Genomic DNA, 26,816 nt, shown 5'->3' with positions numbered 1-26,816 from the left:
TTTTTAAAATTTGTGCTATTGTTTGCAATAAATCATGTTTGTTATCAATTTCTTTAACTACTCAACTCAATAAGTGAGTAGTTTGTTCAACTAATCATTATTTGATTACCAATAAATTTTAATTGCATGAACAATTAGAAAAGATTCATATAACAATGCATTTTGATAACGCACCTGCGCTTGATCCCAATTAATTTCCCCAACAATTCGAATAAATACCGGTAATGAGCCAAGAACATCATTTGTTTCACTGTTGATCGTTAAAGACGAATATTGATCTTGTTTTGTGGAAGTGTTTAATTTAGAATGCTTAGTTGAATTCAACAATTGTTGAATGACATCTTTTAAACACCATTCATCATAAAGTGTTAGGTCTAGAGAGTTTACTCTGAATAATAGAATATTTGTGTTCATATATTCTATACGTATTTGAAAACCACCAACCTTTGCTGCCAAACAATGTTGAGGATCGTGTGAAGGATCATTGTCTATACGAACTTAAATACAAAAAAGAAAAATGACTATTACCACCATATGTTACTGAGCAAAAAGAATATTTTTTTTCTCTCTACATTTTAACAAACTATGGAATGAACTAAATAATTACTTGAAAATACATGATTCAATGATCAATATGAAAGACACCATTGGAAATAAGTTAGATTATAGGTGTAATTACTAGGCTCAGTACAGATTATCTTACTCAAAGATTTACAACGAAGAAAAATCCTGTTCAGTACATAAGATACGAGTCTGTATTATTATGATATAACCACAACACCTGATAATCACAGGTAAAAAACATTATTTTGATTCGAGAAATATTATTGATCAATATGAAAGTGAAAACTAACTGAGCAGCCAGTATATTCAATTATTATTAGCTTTGTTCAATATTATATTTTTGGTACAAAATAGAATTCTCAGCACAAAGTATTTCCGTTTCTTACTTCTTGGTCGATCCTGACGGTAAATCATGAGTGGTCGCCAGTTGAAAGTTAGCAGACTAGTAAATCGACATCTAAATAATAACATTCAAAGGAGATGTAGAAGCATTGTGGTCTATTTAGCAGCAATCTAGCTGAATATACACACATTATTTGGAAATCTAATGTTGAAGAACTTCTCACCGATCAACTTTCAAATTCATGAAAAAACTATGATAATTAGCATATGAAACTTTACCTAAATTACATCCAAATAGTAATGATTCTTTGATGTAAAGTAAATCAAGGCATAACACAAAAAATCTTACGTTGAGTCGCCAGATCAACTAGGCCAAATTCACCGCCTACTCCACCACCTTCACTAATAAATTGACTATTGGCCAAGCCAGCAGTTAATAAAGTGTTTTTACGGCCTGATGAATTCACAGAGATGTGACCTTCGCAAAATGACTGGTCTACAACAAGTCTAAAATAATTAAAACAAACTGTAGACATTATGGTATATTCTAAAAAAGAGATGCTACAAGAATGATCGACACACGAAAAAGAGATGATTACAGTATGCACAACAGTTGACTGACTTTTGGTTTTCAACAGTTCTCCCTCACTACACATATATATGTTCAAGTTCCAGAACGTCATGGATCAGTGAATTATTCGACACAACGCTTTTAAGATGCAATATCTATCACTTTAACCCTTTGGCTTTCACCCAAGATAATTACACTTTACAACTTAATATTGGAAAGTAAAACAAATACTCAATCATAATTATACATTTTCTAAGTAACGTAACAAGCAAAAACTTCAAACACATAAACACAACATAACACCAGGTTAATTGAGAAGTGTATTGTTACAGTCTAAAATATAAACCTGAAGAGTATTACAACAGGTTGAGTGTGTCTTAAATATTTATGCGTGAAAAAGTTTTTATTATTACAAGGCTCAATGCATTAACGTCAGTATTGACTCGTATGAGCCAGGTGTGGTAATCAGTGGAGTTCAACCGCATCAGAAAGTTACCCACCGGGGGTAAAAGAAGATGGTCGTACAGTATTGTGAACTGATTGAAGCTAGAATTCTACATCACTAGATCCCGAGCCAGTGGTGTAGAGGTTAAGAACTTGCATGTGAGATCGAAGGTCCCCAGTGGTATGGACTGTTGGGTAAATCCATGCTAAGATAAAGCAGCTATGCTTCGTAGTTTTTAAAAGTGGTTTGGCTAATATCACTTAGTGATTTATATTATGAAAGTTCTACAATCTCCACAACCCCCCCCCTCATACTAAAATTTAATACTTGTCAAAAGTAATACCTACTCCAATTAAACTATCAGATTTAAAGAAAACATAAAAACAACATACCGTGTTAAACCCATAGCGCTACCCATGTATAAATTTAAATCAAATTTTTTCAAGTGTACGCAGAAAATAGTTAATGCATTCCATGAAGCTACTCGTAAACTAGTATTACGACTTCCACTAGCTCCACGTTCACCTACAAGTGTAGTTAATTTTGACGTTGGATCTGGTGATGTACTAACTGTAGGCGCTTTAGGCTCCTCACCACTTTTATCATTTGTTGATATGCATGGACCGATCGTTGTAGCACGTGTTGCATCTGACTTTTTATGACTCAGATTTTCTCTCAAGAAGGTTGTTTTTGATGTTAAATTTTTTTTATTCTTATCTAATGGTTGTTCGGTTTCTGCAAAAAATAACCAATATATTTCATAAAAATAATTAGAAATTGATAAAAACGATCAATATGTTGTAAGCTACTAAACAATTATTGAAAATGTTATGTCCGTAAGGTCAATGCAAGCAACCAACAAAGACAAGTAATTAAAATTGTATTAAAAAAAAGGAAATAGTGAGGAGCAAATAAATGAAAATAGAAGTCGTTTTCATCTTTAAAAGAGCAAACTTTAGATTCTTGAAAACATAATAACCCCTATAGTTTTACTAAATAGCTCATACAAAAGAACAGGAAACCCAATAACATGAACAGAAATATTTCTGTAAAATATGTGATAATAAACACTGGTATGGTCAAATAAACAGGTACATAGTGATTGTTTAAATTTATCTATTAGTGTATATGAGACATTTAAAATATTTTTGCATAACATTTAACTACCTCCATAAATTATCAAATACCAATACAAATATGTTCTCATGTGGATTTAAAGAATAAGTTGACAATATTAATATCAATGAAGTCTAAATATCGTTGTCTATTGCCAAACACATAGTTGAAACAAGTCATAAGATTGGTCCTAACACAGCTTTTGCGGTGTTGTATAAAAGTGTAAAAGGGCGTATACTAGGGTTTATTGAAGCCTTAAGCATCAGAAAATCCAGCCCTCCTTTGTGTATTCAAAAACAGTTTGTTCTCACCTTAAACCTACCCTAGTAATATTAATTTATTATCCAGAGTAATGAGGATTCAATTTGTTTTCACATTATTTTCTTTATTATTCTTGTCTCCTCTTACCACACATTTGTCTAGTTGACCTTTTATTTTTATATATAAATGTTCCTAACAAATATATGTGTGATCAGATTGTTCGAAATGTATTGCCCTAAGATATATATAGTTCTGATAATCTTCGTCTTCCTATTACACTGTCGAAATTCATCAAAGGGACTAATTACTTAGGATTTACGAACTTAGTGACATACATGTTTTGTACAACTAACGCTTTTGATAGTTTAAGTTCAATAATTAAATAATTTGAAATAAAACTTATGTCTATAAATATTACAATATAAATAAATAACCTGATTTAATAAATCAAGTATTGACTCATGTAAGTAACAATTTTTACTTGATCTTGTACACACTTGATTACAGATTCTAAACTCAGGAATATCTATTTTAAGTTTGAGCAGCCGGTTAGTATTATTAACCTTAACCCATACAGGATAATCCGAAGTTACATGCATGGATTTATACGTCATAAATCAGTCTGCAGACAATTCAGTAAGAATGTTAATGTGATAAAAAGATGGGTCTAATTGGACCGTTTACAGAATTAATATACAAATTATATATATATATATATATATATATATATATATATATATATATATATATATATATATATTACAGAAATAATGGTAAAATAGAAAACAATGAATAGATAAGTAAATATAAACGAACCTGTACTAAGGTTTATCAATCCACTTTGTAGAGGCATTTCTAAACTTCCTGAAGTTTCCTGTTTTGTATCTAAATTATCATTGGATAATGTACTTCCCAACTTTGTATCTGATTGTTCATTTTGTGTCTTGGTGGCTTTCATTGTTTCATCTTGATCATAAGACTGAGTGGTGATATTAACTAGAAGGAAAGAAAACATTACATTTATATTATTTTTCATATGAAATGATGATTCTAGGGAAAAACTGACATGATAATCTTACAGATAGAAGAATGAACGTTCGGTATTTGAAGCTTTTAGAACATACAAACGATCCAGTTTATAATTGTTGTATATTTTGTTTTTGGTCTGGTGCGCACCTCGCAGTGCAGTTGAGCAAAGGTATACTTAAAACTGCTAACAGCTCGATTTCAGCTCATTTAGTACAAACGGGTCATACAGTCAACATGGAACAATCATTTGCATTAATATATCGTGTTAGCACAAATGTGTCTACATCCGTCAGAATGAGAATCCTTCAGACAGCTGGAGAAATAGCTATTCAGATCAAAAGGCCAAAGCTGTGTGTCCAAAAGAAATATGCTCAACCACCTACTTCTTTTAATATGGTGACGTAATTTCATTAATGTTCATTTTCATAGATTAAACTTATCTTATTCGTGCATCCTATTATTATTATTATATCACCAGCCTACGTTTTTGAGAAATTTACTTATTCCTACCTAATTCACATTATTCTACATATTACGTAATTTCTGACTTGTAATTATATTATTCTCTCTCTCATACCATGTTAACACTTCACATTAGTTACCTAAACATTAACGATTTGATTTGATTTTACATGACAGACAATCCTTGATTCACATGTTATAATTTTAAATGATGTACTTGGCCAATTTTATGGATTAGCAATTTAGATATATGATATATGATGATAATTAATTGAAAAAGGATATTCTTTGTTGATATATCTGTGTTTTACTATATATTCACTTAAATAGCAAGTATCATAAATATTTATCACAATAATTTACTGAGATAGAAGTTTCAATATTGTTTGTTGGGATATTTCACTAAGGTTCATTTTATAACTGGAATTGTAGGGACTAACTGCGTTACCACTAACTCTCCCTCTAGTAAAATGTTCGACTGAAGGGTTCAGCGTAATCAGAAGTAGGCTGTAAAACATTTATGTTATTTAAAAACTGACTATATAATAATGATTGGTAAACGAAATGTATGTAAATTTGTATGTAACCTAGTGACCGAAAATAGAAGATCTGTACTAAAGAAATGAACTTTTACTGCACACATACACAAATATTAACAATAACCATTCACCTATGGAATATGGGTATATATATTCCACTTTCAGTAACAATACTTGTGTGATACCTGATCAGTCTACTTAACTAATTAAACCAAAGTAAGTAGTAAAGCGAGATTCACACTTGGGACTTATTGATTGAAGTCTACGTGTTTTAATTACTAAGCCACCATTGTACAAAGTAGATAATATTAGTTTGGTTAGTAGTCCTCATAAAAAAATGACTGATTTGTCTTCCTTAAGACCATTTAGTATGTAGCTTTTTAAAATACTTTATAAAATTAGAAGGTTAATTATATAATCTGGTAGGGTAAAAGAAAACCTGTAATAAGACACAGAAAAGAAAGTTACCACAATATGTTTAGACTTTTCAATACTTCAGATTACATTATAATTATAAGAATTATAACCTATTAATTTAGGCTATGTATAAGCTAACCTGTTTCAATTAATTCATCATTGCCTAGAAATAAACGACGAGCCAGACTACTACGATACCATGAATTATAAATATCTAAAATTTCTAATGTTCGACGAGTATCACAAGTGAATTCAGCTATACCAATATCAAAAATACCTAGAACAAAAAAAAGTATAATACATACATTATTACCAATTCAACTAAATTCATTTTAATTATTTTGAGAGAAAAACAAAGAAAAATGCACTCATTAGCAGAAAAGGCAAGCATTGATATTCTAACATAAATTCTATATAAAAAAAAACATCCAAATTAAATTCTCATGAAAACTAAATAATTTCTTTAAATAGGTAAAAATGATGAATCACTTGAGTAATTTAGATCAACCCGTGATTTCAACTGTGAAAAAACTACAGTCAAAAAATCACCAGACTAATAACGAACATGTGCTCACCAGTGACTAGTTTCAAAATGTAACTCCTGGAGTTCTAGTGAGAAAGCCATGACTAGTGAAGCCCAATTCGTGTTGGGTGCAAGACAGTTATGCACTGCCAAAAATGAATGAAGAGTTGTGTAAGATAATGGATTGATTGAGATCAGACATTAACAACATTGGATACTGACTCAGTCGTCTAGGAATGAAGCGTTCGACGGTGGGACCGAAGGTCCTGGGTTCGAGTCCCACATGCAGGATCGTGGATAAGCACTATTGAGGAATCCCATACAAGGACGAAGCATCCATCTAGTGCTTCTAGGTTTCCAATTTTGGTCCAGCTTAGATCGACTAGTGATTTCAACTCTGAAAATTTATCAACTGTTTTTGTACAGTATTAAAATTATCTGTAATCCGGATAAACCTTATCAAATGAGCTTAATGTTTACTATAGGTAACTTTTTTCATCACAACTCATATTTCAATAGTTCAAAAAAGTTTAGTATTATGGTTAATCAGTTTGAATATTTTCTCAACCTGTAATCATTGGACTGATTTACAACTTTACAGTATTGTATTACAACTAAATTGTACAGGTTATGATTAACAATAATTTTGAAAGATCCATTCTATTTACGTTCATATAATACGTAATTAAGATTACATTTGACAAGAAACAGAGTAAGCATTTGTAAATCTATGTGTAAGTTAAATAAATTATATACATCACAATAATCCTCATTGTATTTACAATTGTAAAATATCCCATGTCAAAAACTGGGGCGAAAAACAAATTTTCAAAAAAGTTTCTAGAATAAGTAGATTGTGGTTAGTAGTAGAATCCTAGACGAACGTTTCGTCTTATTGGGGACTAGTCAGTTAATTGTGATTGCATTTAAATGTTAATGTTAACACCGAGAATCGAGCTCAGTACCTACAGCTTTAGAGATCAATCTGGTACTCAGTTCATTAACTTGTTTAATGGATATTATGTTTATTTATGTAGGGTTTGTGTTATTTCATTGTTGATGATAAGAACTAAATTTCGATAAGTCTTAGTTGGCATATACGCACATTGAGCGGATTTCATCAACAAAGCTATTCGCAACAAGTCTTAAAACGTATTTCGACAAAGACTAATCAAAACCCAGTCTTGAATATTAACAACGGAATAATACAAACTCTTACACCCGACCGTTGTTGCTACCTTGACGTGGTGGTCGGGCTTGCCTATCGTGATGAAGCAACCGAGCTATACCGGCTGGAACAACCGTTCCTCAAAGTCCTACCATGTCAGACAGGTCGGTTGAAGAGCGGTAAGACTAAAAACAACAAACCCAAGGTCCGAAGGCGAAGTCGTACTGCTGACTGTAGAGGGGTGTGACAGCAGTAAGGTGTTTCCGTCTCCGGCGGTAAGGCCCTTTGAAGAACGGAGCTAACACGTCAAAAACCTCCCACGAAAAGGCCGTGCGCGACCGGCCTCAAGCAGTTGTCCGCTGGGCTCTGCAGTCACGCTCTCAGGTCACTGAGACCACCTCTAATCCAATTTCCTTTTCAGTTACCTCCAGAAGAACCCTTCCACGGTGTGGGCAACCGGGGAGTGATAACCGCTCTCATACCTCTAACAGCACTCAAGACAACTGTATTCATAATCAACCTTCCTCTTCAATTCCTATTATTCCTCATACATCGACTTTCAACTCTAAACTTCCTCTTTCGGCTTCCTCCTCAAGTGTCACTATAGCCAACGATTCTAGTGCTCAAAACACTGTCCCAGGTCTACTGAAACCTCGCTCCACACTACACATTGGAGCCTTCAACATACGCACCCTATGTCAAATCTGTCAGCAGGCTTCCTTGGCTAAAACCCTAGAGTCTCTTTCCATTGATGTATGCTGTGTCTCCGAAACACACATACAGGATTCCAGTGTGGTCATTCACTTGACTTCACCTCGGCAAAACGGAGAGCCAACGAGATACACCCTCCGTGTATCTGATGACCCGATAGCCAGTTCTCGTGGACTGGCAGGAGTAGGGATAGCACTAAGCATGAGGGCGGAACAAGCACTGCTAGAGTGGATCCCCGTCAACAGTCGTCTATGTGCTGTTCGGCTAAACGGCTCCGTAAGAACTCGGAAGGATAGGGACACACGTCGTTGCCTTTTTGTCGTTTCTGCCTACGCTCCCACTGACTGCAGCTCAGATGATGTGAAAGATGAATTTTACAGAAAGCTTTCTGAACTTCTTCAGAAAGCTAAACGCTCAGACATAGTACTCATAGGGGGTGACTTTAATGCTCAGATAGGTAGCTTAAACCAAACAGAAAGGCATTTAGGTGGATATTTTAGCATTCCGGCACAGCGAACAGATAATGGTGATCGTCTGCTGCAACTGTGCTCAGACAATCGTTTATTTTTAGCAAACACAAATTTTAAGCATAAGGAAAGACATCGTCTAACATGGCGACCCCTACACCAAACCAACGATGGACTCAAATAGACCATATTGCCATCAGTCATCGTTGGAGAGGGTCGGTAGAAGATTGTCGCTCATTCTGGAGTACCTGCTTGGACTCCGACCACGCCCTAATACGGGCACGCATCTGCTTGCGCCTCACTGGACGCAAAAAGCCACATTAAAAAGACCCATTAGAACTGAGTTGAGTAACGAGAAAACCAAAAGTAGGTTCCAGGAACAACTGAGGTCACACTTAGGTAGTTCTGAAAACGAGGCTGACCCAGATGTTGCTTGGAAAGACATACAAGCAGCTGTGGAAACAGCAGTGACATCTATTGGCGACTTAAACCACAGTTACAAAGAACCAGTGGATTTCTTCAAAGTCTATCACACTGATGGATTCTCGCAAACTCATCCCATCAGGTTCCGAACATGATGAAGAGCGACAACAAATCAGATCTAGGTTAAGAAAAAGTCTAAGAAACGTCCGTGAGCAGTGGTGGGCAACGAAAGCAAAAGAGATGGAAAAGGCGGCGACTATAGGGAACACAAGACAGCTTTATAGACTAATAAAATAAACTGGAACTAATAAGTCAAGTGTAAGTGAGATTATTTCAGAAAAAGACGATACTCTCATCTACTCCCAGTCCAGACGTTTAGAACGATGGGCGGAACATTTCAGAGAACAGTTCGGTTGGCCTTCAGCGACTCTACAACTACCCTCCATTCCCAGACAATGTGAATGGAACATTGAAGTAGGTCCCCCAACTCTTGCTGAAGTTCAAAAGGCTATAGTTAATCTGAAACGAGGGAGGGCAGCTGGTCCAGATGGATTGGCTCCAGAGGTCTTTAAGGATGGTGGTCTAATTTTAGCGATTAGGTTGACTAATATTTTAGCTAAGATCTGGGAGTTAGACGTTATCCCATCCAACTGGTCACAATCACTAATCATCCCAATATATAAGAAAGGGTCAAAATCATCCTGTGACAACCACAGAGGGATTAGTTTAACTAATATAATATCTAAAATACTAGCTTCGATAATTATCAGACGCCTAACTAAGACTCGTGAACTGCAAACACGAGAGAATCAAGCTGGCTTCAGACCTGGTCGTGGCTGCATCAACCACATATTCACCATTCGTCAGGTTCTAGAACATAGGCATACTTATCGACGTCCGACAATGGTGATCTTTCTCGACTTAAAAGCAGCATTTGACTCTGTAGACCGAGTGGTTTTGTGCCAGTGTCTGTCATCGGAAAGCGTACCTCAGAAGTAAATGAACCTTGTAAAGGCTCTTTACTCGAACACTGCTAGTCGAGTGAGAGCTTATGGCGAACTGTCATCTACTTTTGCAACCTCAAGTGGTGTCCGTCAAGGCTGTCCACTTTCCCCATTTTTGTTCAACTTCATCATAGATCTACTGATGGAAATAACTTTCTCGTCGACTGAGTTCTCGGGTATTGATCTCCATCCAGGAGGTCCACTTATCGACTTAGAATACGCAGATGACATAGTCCTGTTTGGTGAAGACGCTGACAAAATGCAGTCTTTTGATAGCACTAAGCAACAATGCCAGAATGTTTGGAATGCGCTTCTCTCCCTCTAAATGCAAGTTGTTGCTTCAGGACTGGTCTGCATCAACACCTGGACTAAGGATAGGGAGTGAAGTAGTCGAACGCGTCGACAACTTCATTTATCTTGGAAGTCTGATCAGCCCTAATGGGTTGGTGTCTGACGAAATCTCAGCACGGATTCGAAAAGCTCGTTTGGCTTTTGCCAACTTGCGTCACCTATGGCGAAGGCGAGATATCCGTCTATCAATAAAAGGACGAGTATACTGCGCTGCAGTCCGTTCTGTTTTACTTTACGGCAGCGAAACATGGCCATTAAGAGTAGAAGACACTCGTAAGCTATTAGTATTTGACCACAGATGCCTTAGAAATATTGCTCGCATCTGCTGGGATCACCGGGTAAGTAATAGTGAGGTTAGACGCAGGGTATTAGGAAATGATGGTAAATCAGTTGATGAGGTTATGAATCTTCATCGACTGAGATGGTTGGGCCACGTGTTACGTATGCCTGAATACCGATTACCACGACGTGCAATGCTATCCGGTATTGCAGATGGTTGGAAGAAAGTTAGGGGCGGCCAAACCAAAACGTGGCGTCAGTGCTTGAAGTCACTAACTTCTGGTCTGAGCCATGTTGGTGGATGCAGACTACTTGGTTGGGGTCCGCGCGACTATCGTAACCAATGGTTGGAGACTCTTGGTGACATGGCTCAGAATCGATCACAATGGCGTCGGTGTATACACTTTCTGTCTTCCCTTAAACTAAGAGATTAAAATCGCTTCATATCTTTCTTTCTACGAACCAATTCTTTCTTCTTGTACTATATCTCTATGTGCAATCTTTCTCTTATATATTACCACCTTTGACCCAACCACTGCTATGAATCCGGTGTTCAACTTGTTGTGCTGATGCGGTATGGCAACCTGGACCGATGCATATATGTGCCTGGTCCTACGTTGTAGCTGACTGACTGACTGACAAACTCTTACAAACACTTAATAATTGTTAAGGAGGAAGAATGCATTTGTAAAACCTCAGAGAATGAATTCATAGTAAGTCAAACGTTTCGCTCGGCAATCTGGAAATATGATCAAACATCAAACTTTGATCATATTTCCTTAGGAAAGATTGGTTTAGATTACCGAACGAAACGTCGGATTTACTACAAATTCATTTGCTGAGATTTCACAAATACTTTCTTCCTACTTAATGTCTTACATCAAACTGCAGCCCAAATACTGTGAGACTAATCGTTCAGAATTAGACGAATGTTCTATAAATTAATAATTATTTCATCGAAATGGAATTAGATAAAAAAAATCATTAAATCATAACGTAGATTCAATTCACTACATAAAATTAATCAGTATTGTGAAAATTAGGAGAAATATTAACCATACTAAGCATAGTAGCAGAATCGGTAATCATCTAAAAATAAATGTTATACGTGGCTCTACAAAATATTGGACTCCGATTGGATAAAAGGTTTCCCAGAGTTTTCAGGGCCCCTCTGGACCTGTTTGTGGAATCCTTAAATCTCCCCAACATTATTCACTGCACTTCTATTGATAATCTACAAATGACATTTTCCCTCAGCACCCATCACGTGTATATACAGACGACCAACTATTACCGGAAATCCTAAATCGTTCAGCGGCTAAATCACATCTTTCCAAAGAATTTACCCGTATGTCTTTCATATACAACATTCGTTTTTTTTCATAAACTTGATCACGCCTGTACGCCAGAATACCATCCATATATCTTTTCGGAATATTATTTACTCATATAGAACATTTGAATGTGAGATATGTTGATTTAATGATTTACACTTATAGGTGATTAGTAAATTTAACCAACTAGCTCTATACCATACAGAATAGGTATGATTATTTAATTATTCACTAACAACGATCAAAAACAATTAATCTGTTGATCGAATTAATGTGATTGTGATAGATGAAAAGTGTGAATATATATATATATATATATATATATATATATATATATATATATATATATATATATATATATATATATATATATATATATATTCTTTAAATCACAATCAAAGTAACTAACGAAATAAACGGATCAATAATAAAGAGAACAAAAATAAGTGTACCTGAAATACATAAATTTCGATGTAATCCAAAATTATCAACCGATTGTACATAGACCATTGTTTCTCTAGCACTATGAATTGTTGAACTGAAAGGCTTTTTGTTAGATTCTGGTGGTACACTAATAGAATTAGACTCATTTACAGTTGTATTCGGATTCACTTGCACAACTTTTGCTTCTACTGTGCGTGAAAGATGACATTGTATATCTTTCACGAGTATTGTAAGAGAATCACATGGTCTAGCATCTCCCCATGAACTGCTTCCTGATCTTATGGAAGATGATTCACCATAAGGATGAAATATTGATATGCGAAACTCTACAAATCGACAAAATAAGAGAAAGAAGAAATTAACAAGTAAACACCATAATAAATTTAGAAGACATTTAGTTATTGTCTGTGTCAACATACTAAGACATTTCTAATCACTTAATTCTATTTATTAATCATTCACTTATAAAACACACAAAACGCTTGGTACAATATGCCACGAAGAAATGAATCTTGTGTTATGAAATGACTAGTGTGAAGAATTAAAGAGAAATCCATGGGGCAAAATACAAGATTTAGAAGAGTAATAAAGAATATACATAACAGAGAAAATATATTTCATGCATGTTAAAGACCTATCCTATTTTACAAAAAAATTGAAACATTATTACAGCAGTATTGTCATCAGCTTCTATAGTCAGTCATGACACTCAAGATCCCTAACAAATGAATAATCGTATGGTGGTAAGTGTTAAAATTTACTAAAACTACTCTTCACTTTACAACGGCATGACAGATTAATGACCTTTGCACTTCTAGGAATTGATCACAAACCCAAAAGAGATTCTAGGATGATAAACTCAAAAGCTGTCTGAAGCAAATATTTTTGAGATAGCAAGACTTATGGGTTTCTATATTTACTATGCCAAAAAACATGTTGATAGCCTTCGACAGTATTTATGTGATTTCGCCATTATATGTAATAAAATCTTCATAAGCAACAGTGCATAAACACAGGGTTACTAAACATTTTCAGTCTTGATATAAAAAATTTGGCAAGTAAAATCCAGAACTGGTCCTACAGATTTATTTTATAAAGAAAATTCATGGTCGGATCAACATCACAACGGCATTAAGAGTAACTAACACTGAAGTAAACTATGCTCATTTCACCAAACGTAGATTGAATACAATATATAGTCAGATTAAAACAAAACTAATCGAAAGTTGTCTTTCTTTAAAAAAATTATTTTTTACATGTTTGTTTGACTTCATTGACTTACGTATCCTGAAATTGGTAGAGGTATAGGTAGACCTCATGGAACGAAATTTCATAGTAGTGATGTATTTGCTACTAGGCTATAAAATGTGTAGTTATTCGGTGGTTAAGGTGTTTTAGCCATAAAATCTCAAATTGGATAATCGAGTGGTATTACTAGTCATTACATATGAAAAATGTCATTTGTAGTTAAGCAAATAAACTGGTACTTGGTGAATGACTGAATAATATTCAGTTTAGAAAATACAAAAACATAAAAACCGTTTCTTTAATAACTAAAAGGTTAACGCTATCACAAAGATTCATAAGTACAAGTTCAAAGTTAAATTTGATATATACACTTCACTATATATAAACTTTGGGTACTTAATTAATGCACCTTTTAAGATGGCAGTAATAGAAAGTCCACCAGCTGAAACTACATCACCAACTACTGGTTTCTGTTTCAATGTTACACTTGTATTATCCAACTGATTATCAGATTGAAGTGAAGCTGTGAAATGAAAAAAAATAGTAAAACAAGAAAGATAATGAATATATATGCAGAATGAATAATTACCAATTCTGACTGCAAAAAATATAGGCGTAATAATAATATAAAATGTTTTAAAATAAGATTGAAACAATAGATTCCGACTTGTAAATGCTGGCAAAACACTTAAAGAGAAACTATTAAGTCATTTGAAACAATTGGATCTTCGTAAAGAATAAGCTGTTTTACCCAACATTATGACAAAATATGGAATAACTCATTCTTTGAGAAAATATTCACTTAATAGGTGGATATATTTGAAAACAAACAGTTAAATGCGTATTTTACTCGGCTTAATTAACTGATATAAACTTGAAAAAAGTCTTATTGAAACAACGTTGGTCAACTTATCTATAGGACGTTTTTATTATTATTAACTAACCTTGTTGCATGAGCAACAAAAAATAATTTTTGGTTTTCTCATTTTTCAAAGATATTATTAACTATTGATGATGATTTTGAAAGCCGTAGTTCCACCTGAACCATTGCCTAACTAATGATCGAATTCTTGTAGTAAGTAAACAATGATCAGTGGAGTCCAATACGTGTTGGGTGCAAGACAGTTATGCACTGCCAAAAATGAATGAAGAGTTGTGTAAGATAATGGATTGATTGAGATCAGACATTAACAACATTGGATACTGACTCAGTGGTCTAGAGGTGAAGCGTTCGAGTCCCACATGCAGGATCGTGGATAAGCACTATTGGGGAATCCCATACAAGGACGAAGCGTTCATCCAGTGCTCCTAGGTCTTTAATGGTGTTCTAGCTTAGATCGACTCATGATTTCAAGTCTGAATACAATACAATCTCCACAAATCCACCTATTAATAACAATATATATGTGATTCATTCATAGCAAGTTTTATGATCACTTTGAACTTTGGGAAAATGTTTTATTATTAAACCTAAGTAATGAAGCGTGCATATGTAATGTGATGTAATTTATTCCTTAGCTTTGGTTTGCATTTAAGTAACTGTACAAGTTTAGTCCTTTAAGTAGGAAGCCACTTGAGATGATAGAGGATTCGAAATTGACATTACACTTGATTTCGATTATACTTTACTATAAAAGATCAATCAATTGAAATAACTCATTAGAATTAAATTGTATTAGTAATTCATAGACAAACGTAAAGATAACTAAAACTTACTAAGATCGGATAATTTACGTGGTACACTATATTCAGTTCTATTTATAACTGAGTCAGGATCATCACGTTTAGTTGAAAAGACAGCGTCCAAAAATGGTAAAACCATTAAGCATTGCATTCGGGAAGTTGGCAAACAAAGAAATCTACAATTCGCACCAGAGAGCGAGAGAAAAAAAGAATTATACATTGTATGCGAATTGATAAACGTTAAACTTATGATAGGTTAATTAGTTGAAATGAGGAAAGATTACATTGTAGTGCATATAAATACTTCACACTTTGTGAAAAAAATTTACATTTGTACAGAGTTTGAGTTAAAGTCTAATTATATTAAAGAAAATATTTGAACCAAATAATTTATATTATCACCAATAATTAATAGGAATCATCAGCATAACTTACAATAAATTATTAACCTATTAAAAACAATTTTGTACGATTGAAAAAAACTATTAGATAATGTTCACTGTACAGAGTGAATAAACGAACAGCACTAATAGAATTTTTGTTTGTCAAGCAATTTTTTAGGCACAAAATCCCATTAGATGGATAACTAATCTGCCCTGGTTTCAAGCTTCTCAGCAGAGCAACTTTTCAATTTTATACAAGATCAGAAGGTTATAAGCTGGATGAAGTTTATGTCCAACTATGATGAATACAGCTGAAATATTGGATGAGTTTTTTTAAATTCGTGTAGCCAATATAACTGGATCCATAGATGTAGTAAAACTTGTATGAGTAAATAGAGAAGAAGAATTTACACAGTCTATGCTTATTTCTGCTAATTCGGATCCACGTATAACAAATTAAAGTGGACAGTAGGACTACCGGTATTTATAATATCCATCATCTAACGTAGGTATGAATCGTTCTATTTCAGGAATCTATGAAGGTGATGGATTTTTTAAATAGGTTTCAACATACTTCTTATAAACATTATTCTTTGTAAAGAACTTAAAACAAAACGATGACACTTTTCATTGGTGAATCGGAGATCAGTATCAAGAAATATGGTGTGCGTATGAACTTCACTGTCTCGAAAATCTACCTTACCAAATTGTTTTATTAACTTGATGCTTTTTTATTGCACCAACAATATCCAAAACTGACGTTTTATACATTCAAGAATCTCAGTGATGTGATATAAAATGTTTGTGATATTCTACAACTTTTAAGTAAAATAGAACTCAAAGAACCAGTTTCAATAACAACAAAATATATAACTGTCCTTTCAACTAATTGAATTTCTCAAAATTTTTAAAACAATTTTTAACACGTTCAATTGCCTTAGTGACCTAACATCATAAAGAATATTCAACACTAACCGACGGTTGGAGAACCTTAATAAAATGAACACTTTCATTTAATCATTTAAGAAAATAAAAAGTTCATTCCCTCAGTCTGTTCTGTTGTAAATCAATGTAAGTAAATAAGTAAACACATACCGTATGGTAAACGGTTGAATATGAAGATGAACAATAGCGTGTACAGGGAATTTTTCGAAGAATATTTCATTACCAGAATCGGATGAAACGGAATCTTGAAAGAAAAAAAACGAATTCCAATTAAATAAACTATAGAATTTAGCAGAAGATTCTAAAAAATTATAATGAAGGATGACAGCAGAAAATAAATGACTTTAGAATTCACATAAGTTATAAAATACTAAACATCTAGAAGTAATTACCGAACATAACTGAAAAACGGATTTGTGTATGTGTGCACATGTGTTCACAAAAACAACTGTACGATGTTTTTAGTTGGTTACGCTAATTTTAATACATGCCTCGCTTTAAATTCGATCAACAAAGTTTATAAGTGGCAAAAATGCTAAATATGTTAGATAATAATACAACCAAACAATAAATATTTAGAGAAAAAAACTTAAGGAATATAACTTTTTTCACGTAGGATATACTTGGAAATAAAAAATAGGACAAACTTACCAACTTCTGAATTCCAGTCAGATATAAGTGGCAAATTTTCGATAGCTTGTTCGAGAAAATCAAGTAATGCCGGCTGAACAATTAATTCCTGTTAAAAAATAGAGAGAGATGACTGAAAAGCCGATGAATTAAAACAATTACAGGAAGTAAAGAAATGTTTATCTATTCTTAATTCCAATTAAGTTTGTAAAAGCATTTTAACCACTAATCTATAATTTTTTAATGAAGAGAATTATGTAAGTTTAAGATGTTATACAGAGATTAATTTCTATTCATCACAAACTGATCTCAGTTAAGATCAACGTGGGAACTAAATAGCATTACACAGCTGTTTTGTTTTCATATGGAACTTCTCTTCAGTGCATACTCGATGACATTGTGGACAGGATAAACAAACATATAATATAAGAATGAAATTTTAAAAAATTGAATGCTTCATTTAGAAGAAAATTTATACCTAAAGATGAACATGAAATTATGGATGTACGGTAGTGTGATTCCAACAGGAACTAAGAATTGTAATACATAACGAGACTTGACATAGAAAACAAAATCGTAGATATGTAAGAACTTAAGATTCCTAGGAAACCTTTCAACTAAAAAGAAACTAAAATTTTTTGACTAAAAAATGGAAAAGAAACTTACATTTGGTAATTTTTGTAAGAAACAGGAAATATATAAATCAGCTTGTTTTCTTATACTTCGAGGAATAGAATCGTCTTTATTCCCTGTATTTTGTCCAGTTCTAGACTGAGTAGTTGATTTTGATGAAAGAACATTTGGAGAGAACAATTTTGAGTTAACAGGAGGGTCACTATATGAACCAGGTATAACTGTATTGCATCCGGGCAGAAAGTCTAATTCAGTCATAGAATTATAATGAAGCTAAATTTTACGAAAAAAAGAAACATGAAATCTCGGTATTATTGTTAAGTTAAAGAATATAAAATGTTACTGACAAATGGTAGACTTTAAAAATGCCTAACGAAAAACCATACATGAAGTTTTTATTGTCTACCTATAACACATTATCAGTATATTACTTCAAAAGAAAGTAATTGGTTAATTGTTGTTCATAAATTTATGAACCGTTTTTTGAATGTTTGTTCTTATTGTTTAAGCCATGAAGAAATGAACACAGAAAGAAAATTGTCAAAACAACAGTTCTATGCAAGTCTGAGATTCTTTAGTAGTAAGTAATATACACTTAAATGAGAAAAAGTTTTATGTAAAGAGGAAATATACAGAAATCTATAAAGAATGGATGAATGTGGAATGTTTACAAAAGGTATCCCGTGTGTCTACTATAAATAAATACGACGGAAATTTATGCACACTGCGTTGCTATTAAAATGCCCAAAAAATATAGAATTAATATCAGATGGGTCTTGTGGAGATTGTAGTAATTTCAATGGTTAAGATCATGAGTCAGTTGAAGCTAGACCACCATGGAAAACCTGGAAGCACTGGACGGCCGTTTCGTCCTATTATGCACTGCTGAGGAGTCCCACAATAAGACGAAACGGCCGTCCAGTGCTTCCAGGTTTTCCATGGTGGTCTAGCTTCAACTGACTCATGATCTTAACCATTGGAATATAGAATTGTAAAGGAATGATTTGCGATAAACACTATATACTTTACAAAGTGTCAATCAAGTCTATAACTCATTTTCATATGGCTAAAACAAAATTAAAACTTACACTAACGTCCACAGCAGGCAAATAAAATATACTGATATCATTAGGGACTATTTGAAAATCTTGTAACAGTTGATGCCTATAACGCTCCAAATATCCAGGAAGTAAATCACTGTAAGACAACCTATAACCAGATTCAATGTGAGTTGGTGAAAATGCACAAGGAGTTTGACTATGAGTTTCTGGAGATACGACTTTCATAGTATTTGAAATATTGAATGGATTTATTCCTATTCCTGTATGAAAGACAGAGGTTGATACATGTTTACCACTATTATCATCAGGCATAAATTTTGAAGGAAGCCGAGGATGAAGAACACAACAACCAGAATCAATATGAATTTGAAGATCTAATTCTAACTGAAGCTTTGGTTCTTCTTCTTGAGTATTTATAGGTTTAGTAGAATTTTTCTCTTTATCTAAAACCTGTTCCATAGAAGGATGAAACTCAAGGTTTTTTTCATCATGAAGAATGTGCATTTGACGTGGTGGAGGTGTTGGTGGTCTAATAGTAGACGACCTCGTATGATCTACATTAGTTTCACCAGTTTGCATCGTATGTGATGTGTATAGTAAATCTGTATTATCACTTTCGATATTATTCAATTCATCAGCATCATGATACAGGTCGTCATCAACATCCAGACTACCACATGGATCACCCCAATCATCTATAAAATTAAAAAAGTATTGATTTATAAAACATGGTACATGATATCACGAATATGACAAAAGGTATGCGAGCGTTGAGAAGACATAAAAATAGTAATATTCATATTTATTTTTGTGGGAAATTAACGTTATTTAATTAGTAAAACAGTTAACACTGTGGTCATAAATTCGAACACCGCCCAAACAAATTTGGTTTCAGCAACTGAGTAGTATCACTGGCTGTACATACAACTGAAGTGTGACTCAAATTCAAGTACAAAAAAGAGACTTACATTGACTACTAAAATAGCCATGAATGGCAAGTTATCAACACATTGAACGGAATATTCATTTTTACTCTAACCGGTGAAATTCACTATGCATTATGAGAATATTGAAAAATGTCAAAATATTTTCAGTGATATGGTTTAACAGAAGGATTTATTTTTGTATTTGGAGGATAATGATTTTTAGAAATTAAAAATTTCATTTGTGAAATGACTCTTCTACAGGCCAGTGAATAATTGACGTCATTTTAAAAAAGATAATGTGAAATTTAAAGTAGCAATTTGGATGCATCTTACAGTAGGTTTTCTATTATACGAATTCTAATAACTTGGTGAAATATCTCAAACCCATAAAACAACTGGCTATATATATATATATATATATATATATATAACCTTCCATCATTATGCACTAGTATGTTGACTAACTTCATTTTATACTTAATTCAGACAAGCGCTTTGCAAATTTGTAGGCGTTTCATATAGATCAGATTACGTGATAATATCTTTTACTGAATTTGTTTTTATTTGTTGTCAGTGCGTTTTATATCACTTAATTGGTTGGTACCTTTTGCCAGTCGTTTTATGGGTTTGAGATATTTCACCAAGTAATGAGAATTCATGTAATAGACAACCTACTGTAAGATGCATCCAAATTGCTACTTTAAATTTCACATTATCTTTTTTAAAATGACGTCAATTATTCACTGGCCTGTAGAAGAGTCATTTCACAAATGAAATTTTCAATTTCTAAAAATCACTATAGTGTGGTTTCTTAATATACAGCTTTACACTTTACAGAATACTGATTTTCAAAAGGTAAGCTAATATTTGAGAAATATTACAAAGTATATAAATGATTTCCTTTGAAAAAGAAATAAGTGCAAACAATTTCAAGTACAATTAAATACAAATTTGACGAAAAAACCCGTTTAACAAATTGTATATAATCAATACATCTATAGTTTTGAATGTAACAATCAAACTAAAAGAAAAGTGGTATATTTAGGATAATACTGTTGAAATATATGAATACCAACATTAACAACGTACACAAACGTAAAGACAAATACTTGTGACCCGTAAGTTTATGAATCTGAAGTCTGAAATCAATAATCCTAAATTACAAGAGGACAATAACGGGTAGAATATAGAAAAGGAGAAGTGATTTTGTAATCATTTCTAATGAATAACACTACCGCGATTCGATTACACTTATTCACTAATTCATATGGGTAATGAGCGATTAGTAAAAACGTTATAATTCTGACTCCTTAGTGTGTTCAACTTAAGGTATATTACAGACTAAACATTTGTAGTTTTTTGTTGGTGGACAAGAATTACCTAAAAAGTATGAAAATAACATAACAGTTACATACCACTGCATTCGTCGGAAATTCGACTGTTAGACTGTCGATTATTTAAATCCGACTTTGTATTGATGCTGTTCGTCATGTTATTATTAGCTAAAATATTCTTTGAGAAAGGCACATTGGAACTAGTATCCTCTGCATCAAAATAAACCGAATCGATCTTGGCGATATGACTAGAAGATGCACCGGGTTCGTTACTGAATCTTCGACGTCGTACAACAATAGGTTCTTGAGTCATTTTTGTATGATCTCCACCTTGAGTTCGAATTGGAAGAAAATCTTCTGTAACTGAAGAAGATGGGCGTAAACATGTTTTGGTTGATTTTCTATCAGTTGGTATGGATTGAGAACCAATAGGTTGTGTGTTAACAAAGTTGTATTCATTTGTGTAGTGATCAGCGTGTAACGAATTATGTGTGCGTAATGTTAAACCTCTAGTCTAAAATGAACAAAAGAAATATTCATTATAATTACATATGATCATATCAACAAATGAAATGAGTGTTAGTAAAAAAAATATGGAAATCAGTTGTTTCATACCACAAAAAGTTAATTAATAGACAAAAAACATGACGTCAATTACCTATAATCCTAAAGATAAATCCCTTATAATCGTCACTGCATTTTCAGTGGAGTCCACCATTTTAGACCGAGGGCGAACAAAACAAATCATAAAGCTCAACAGAAACACGATTAATACAAAACTTACCATACCTTTCAAATTTGAACGGTAAGTAAACTTTATTAGGCGACTAACTTCTAAAAAACATTTGTTAACATATAGACTAAAGTTTATAGTTTACATTATGGACTGATTTCAGCTATACAAACATTAAAAGCCTGGAAGCACTGGGAGGTCGTTTCATCCTTGCAGGGAACTCCTTCTTACTAGTGCTCACCCACAACCTGCATTCTGGAGCGTGAACACTTAGACATGAGACCACTGAGCCAGTATCCGGTAATGTACTAATGGACAATACAACAGTGACTTAAGCTTCGAAATACTTAATAATTGTCACTGCCAAAATCCTATTATTTACAATTTCACTGTTATCATGTAGATTATATACTGCATGTTATATTTACGCAGAATGATATGAAAAATAAATCAGTCACATATGAAACAGTTTTTTTAGTTTTCCCTCTTAGTGATCGTAGCTAAATAAACCTATTGGTTAAATAAAAAAAAACACAAACGATTATATTATGATAAGTATAAAATGAGGACAAGTAAACCGTAGCGCATCACGGCAACCAAGTTCACGTTCATGGACTAACTATAAACCATTTAGAGTGTGCAACTGCTCTTGAACCTCTTACATAGTGTAGTAAAACTTTGTAATTTAAAGACTAATGAGTCTTAAATATGCTCTTATTGTTTAGACGAATGACGAACGGATCACATATTATAGGACACACGTACCAAATCTAAAAAACCGAAGTAAAAAATTAAAGTACTTTAGATGGATTATGTACATTAATCTACTGTATTTCAGATAATCGGACGAGGAATTTAGATAAGGAAAACTAAAGTTGGTGAAAATGATTTGTAGTTCAGGTGGATGACTTGATAGAATTCCGTTCTCTAAGCTGGATCGTTTGGTCGTGGAACTTTTGGTTTTTCTCCTGTCATTTCGTTCTTTGATTTCTATAGGATCGATTGAGGTAATTTTCCTGGTTTGTGTCCTACACAATGAAAACGGATCCAATAATCTAACTGTAAAAAGCTAGGAATCAGTTATTTAAGAATACGATCAATGCCCCTCAATAAATGGCCTGTCGTTTCGTAATTATATTTTTAAATATAATTATTAAAATGTGAACAGATAATTTAAACTAACCCCATGTCCAGTTTTTTTCTTTCGAAGTGTATTCCATTTTTGACGTTTAAAAGCTTGCAAATCTGATAAATCTAATTTATGCTTATGAAATTCCATACTTCCAAATTGTGAATGATCCATAGGATTTTTCACATTAGACTCTTTAGGCCTATTAATCAAAAATGTTTTATAAAAAAAGATAGGAAAAACAACTTTGAAATTGTGTAATAAAAACACTGACCTTTGAAATTATAGAACTTCATGAAAATATACTGACAAAACGGTTTACCTTAAATGAAAATCATTTTACTCTGTTTAAGTCTACAATTTTGCATCTGTCGAAATTTTCAAAATGTTTATTTTAAAAAAAGTGAAGTAGTTTCATGTAGATCGTTGTATTTTCTAAACGTTATTCTTACAAATTGATATGACATTATATAGTCAACCAAGCTAAGAAATAAACAATACCTACTCGATAACACTAGTAGAAAATTACAAATATCAAGGTTTGTTCGTAGTTCATTTGGTGATTGCTTTGTTTAAACCTGTTAAAGGATCAGATTTGGTTATCATGAACAAATATGAATATAAAAACAAGAAGTTATCCATCCTCAGTGATGAAAGTAAATTTATGCCTGATGTCGAATTTGAAGATATTAGTAAACTAGAGGGAAACATCAACACAAACCTATTGAAACTGTTACACGAATGTTATTGATAATGAAGAATTTTATTTTCTAAAATATATGGGTTCTGAATATGCTCATTTTCATGGACTACATAAAATTCAGAAATCAAACATTCCTTTACGCACAATTTTATCAATGTGTCAGTCATTTGCAAATAACAGGGCTAAACAGTTGACAGCGTTGCTGAATCCTATCCGAAGGAGTTTATGTAAGTATTCTGTGAAGGATTCTTTTGAATTCAATGACTACTTAGGAGATATTAATATCAAAGGGAAGACAATGTGTTCTTTTGACGTGAATTCCTTGTTCACAATTGTATCTTTAAAAAAGACCATTGGTATTTCACATAACTATATATGTTCGAACAGCCTTACATTACATGTTCCTTTAAAAATTCTTAAAGATTTGTTACTATTTTGCACTGACAAAATACAGTTCACATTTAAAGGTGAGCAGTTTCGCCAGATCGACTGGGTTGCTATGGTTAGTCCATTAGACTGTTATTAGCAGTTGTGTTTATGACACGTGTAGAAACCTAACTAAAGGCTTAATCAAAAACATGTCCCTTTATAAAAGATATGTGGATGACATCTTAGTTATCTGTAAAAGAAAGAAGGATATGAATTGTTTATTGAACAAACTTAACACTTCAAAACCACACTAGTATCATGTGAAGAGGGAAAGAACGGCCAGCTTACTTTCTTAGACATACTTCTAGACAGAAGAGAATATAGTTCAGTCAAGTGATGCATTTTTAGAAAGCCAACTTGAACAGAACAGTAACTCAGTTATAATAGTTATTACCCAGTTCAAAATGAATGGAGTTTGATAAGGGGCATCATTTAACAGGGCTGATCGTATTTACACAAACGACGGTATTGATAAACAAGTTAGGTTGTTGAACAAAACGTTAGTGGAAAATGATTATCCTCGATAGAAAGGTCATAGTATAATGAGACCTACTATATCTTCGGCACAAAAAAGCCTGTTTATATAACCTTACTGTTCAGAAGTGAGTCAAATAACCTTTAATTGAAACAAAGGCCTAAATCAGTTTTTAACAAAACGTACTACGTAGCAAAGGTCATTATCGAAGAAAAAGCAAGATTCATGCTTCACAAAAAACCTAAAAGGCACGAAAATGATTACGTCACATCCCCATGTGTTTGCCAATTTAATTGTATATGTAGCTACACAGACATAGGGAAAAGAAGTCATGATTTGCAAATTAGGGAGCGTGAACATGCAAAAACAAACAAAATCCAATGACCTAATAAGATTACATGATAAATGTCTATTGTTCTCTACTGGCCATAAAATTAATTTTAACTCAGCTTTTGTGGTTTTGTAAAGAAAAGTTTAAAGACGTATACTGAGGTTTATTGAATTCTTAAACATACGAAAATTTAAATCCCTTTAACCCTGAACATGATCTGATAATGTTAGTCTATTCTCCATTTTTTTTTGTGGATTATTTTCTTGACTATTATTTTTGTTTCTTCTTACTATCCACTTGTCTAGTTGACCTTATTTTGCTCTTGGTATATAAATGTCTTTAACAAGTATATTATATATGAACAGATTGTTCTAAATGTATTGCGGTAACATAACACATAGCTCTGATAAAATTCGTTTTATTATTATACTATCCAAATTTGTCTGAGGGTCTGATTGCTCTAATTAAATCGACTGCTTTGAGACAAATTTACCAAAATTTATTTTGTACTTACATTACTAAATATCGATAACGATCTAATGAGGCAATGTCCACATCTCTAGTGAGCTTTTTGGTCGAAACAGCAGACACTATAGATGAACGCTTTTCCATAGAGCATGGGAGTGTTTGGTGTTCATTTTCGCTCGACAGAATCACTTGGTTTTCATGTGCATTTACCATGTCACGTGACTGACGTTCTTCATCTCCCTCTTCTTCTTCACCAGAGGTTGGTAATAAGGGCGCTGCGTCATTATAACCCGTCATTCTTGTAAGGATGGTAAACAACGCCTTTAAACGTCGACCAATATTATCATCCAGGTGAAAATCTAGACCACGCATCTGCCAGTTAATGGCTATATGCCACTGCCCACGTTTTTCTAGTAATAGCAATAAAAATTGATTGAATAGTTAGCATTAATTTACTGGTGAAATATTTAATAAGATCATAACAGAACAAATGAGAGAAAACTGAAAATATTCATCAATAAAAACGAGTAGGAATATTCGTTAGTTTTCAACTTCAGATTTCTAATATCAAACTATGAAATAGTGGGCACTATTATAAAAAGTCAATCATTTTAGTGTAATGTAATGCTTATCTTCATTTAACCACATAGGTAAAGGACTATCAGGAAGGGACAAATGGATTAAACACTGAATAGTGACCAACGTTATATTTGTCCAATATTTAGTGCTATTGAAATTTCATCACTCAAGTTGTATGTTTTGATATCAAGTGGTTGGAAGTCAGCCTTATAAAGCTTAGTGGTGATGTCTCAGATTAAAAAAACTAGGTGATCCAAGTTTGCTTCTGTTAAGAAACGTCAGTTCCCCCGAAATTGCAGACAAGTTCAAAAACCGAGGTTCAGGGTTTCCTATCAATTAATAAACACGAATGAATAGTGTTTATCTCCTTCTTCTTACTGAATATTATCTAACAGATTTCTCATAGAGAGAACAACGGTTAAAACAACGAAAACGAAGAATCACACACAAAATTGTAAGTGAATAATGAAGTATAATCAACTAATTCATTCATCAGGTACTTGGGTATGAGCCGCACACTAAGTATGAGGGCTAATGATACTACGTGGTTGAAAAAAACAAAATAGGTTATGTAGCGTTCGAACATGAGACTTAGGGACTGGAAGGAAAACACGCTTTAACCCTCAAGCCACCTATCCATAGATGTCTTCTTGAGAAAAACCGAAGTTTAACACTA

General features: G+C 33.2%; 1 protein-coding gene across 1 annotated transcript in view; it reads right to left on the bottom strand.

The window, feature by feature from the left end:
* The window catches only part of MS3_00000891 (uncharacterized protein), a 98,666-nt gene that overhangs the window by 6,134 nt on the left and 65,716 nt on the right, over window positions 1-26,816 (bottom strand). The window contains exons 53-67 of the mRNA XM_051208474.1: window positions 25,608-25,971; window positions 23,210-23,357; window positions 21,375-21,807; window positions 19,061-19,728; window positions 18,006-18,245; window positions 17,361-17,448; window positions 16,860-16,953; window positions 15,415-15,557; window positions 14,108-14,221; window positions 12,459-12,776; window positions 5,886-6,023; window positions 4,116-4,295; window positions 2,315-2,657; window positions 1,256-1,413; window positions 175-497 (exon numbers count right to left, since the gene is read on the bottom strand). Of these exons, the coding sequence (XP_051074856.1) occupies window positions 175-497; window positions 1,256-1,413; window positions 2,315-2,657; window positions 4,116-4,295; window positions 5,886-6,023; window positions 12,459-12,776; window positions 14,108-14,221; window positions 15,415-15,557; window positions 16,860-16,953; window positions 17,361-17,448; window positions 18,006-18,245; window positions 19,061-19,728; window positions 21,375-21,807; window positions 23,210-23,357; window positions 25,608-25,971 (3,752 nt within the window). The remainder of the gene's footprint in view (window positions 1-174; window positions 498-1,255; window positions 1,414-2,314; window positions 2,658-4,115; window positions 4,296-5,885; window positions 6,024-12,458; window positions 12,777-14,107; window positions 14,222-15,414; window positions 15,558-16,859; window positions 16,954-17,360; window positions 17,449-18,005; window positions 18,246-19,060; window positions 19,729-21,374; window positions 21,808-23,209; window positions 23,358-25,607; window positions 25,972-26,816) is intronic.

This window comes from Schistosoma haematobium, chromosome 1 (assembly GCF_000699445.3).
Source record: "Schistosoma haematobium chromosome 1, whole genome shotgun sequence".
Classification (NCBI taxonomy): Eukaryota; Metazoa; Platyhelminthes; class Trematoda; order Strigeidida; family Schistosomatidae; genus Schistosoma; species Schistosoma haematobium.
This window is presented reverse-complemented; position numbering and strand designations above follow the sequence as displayed.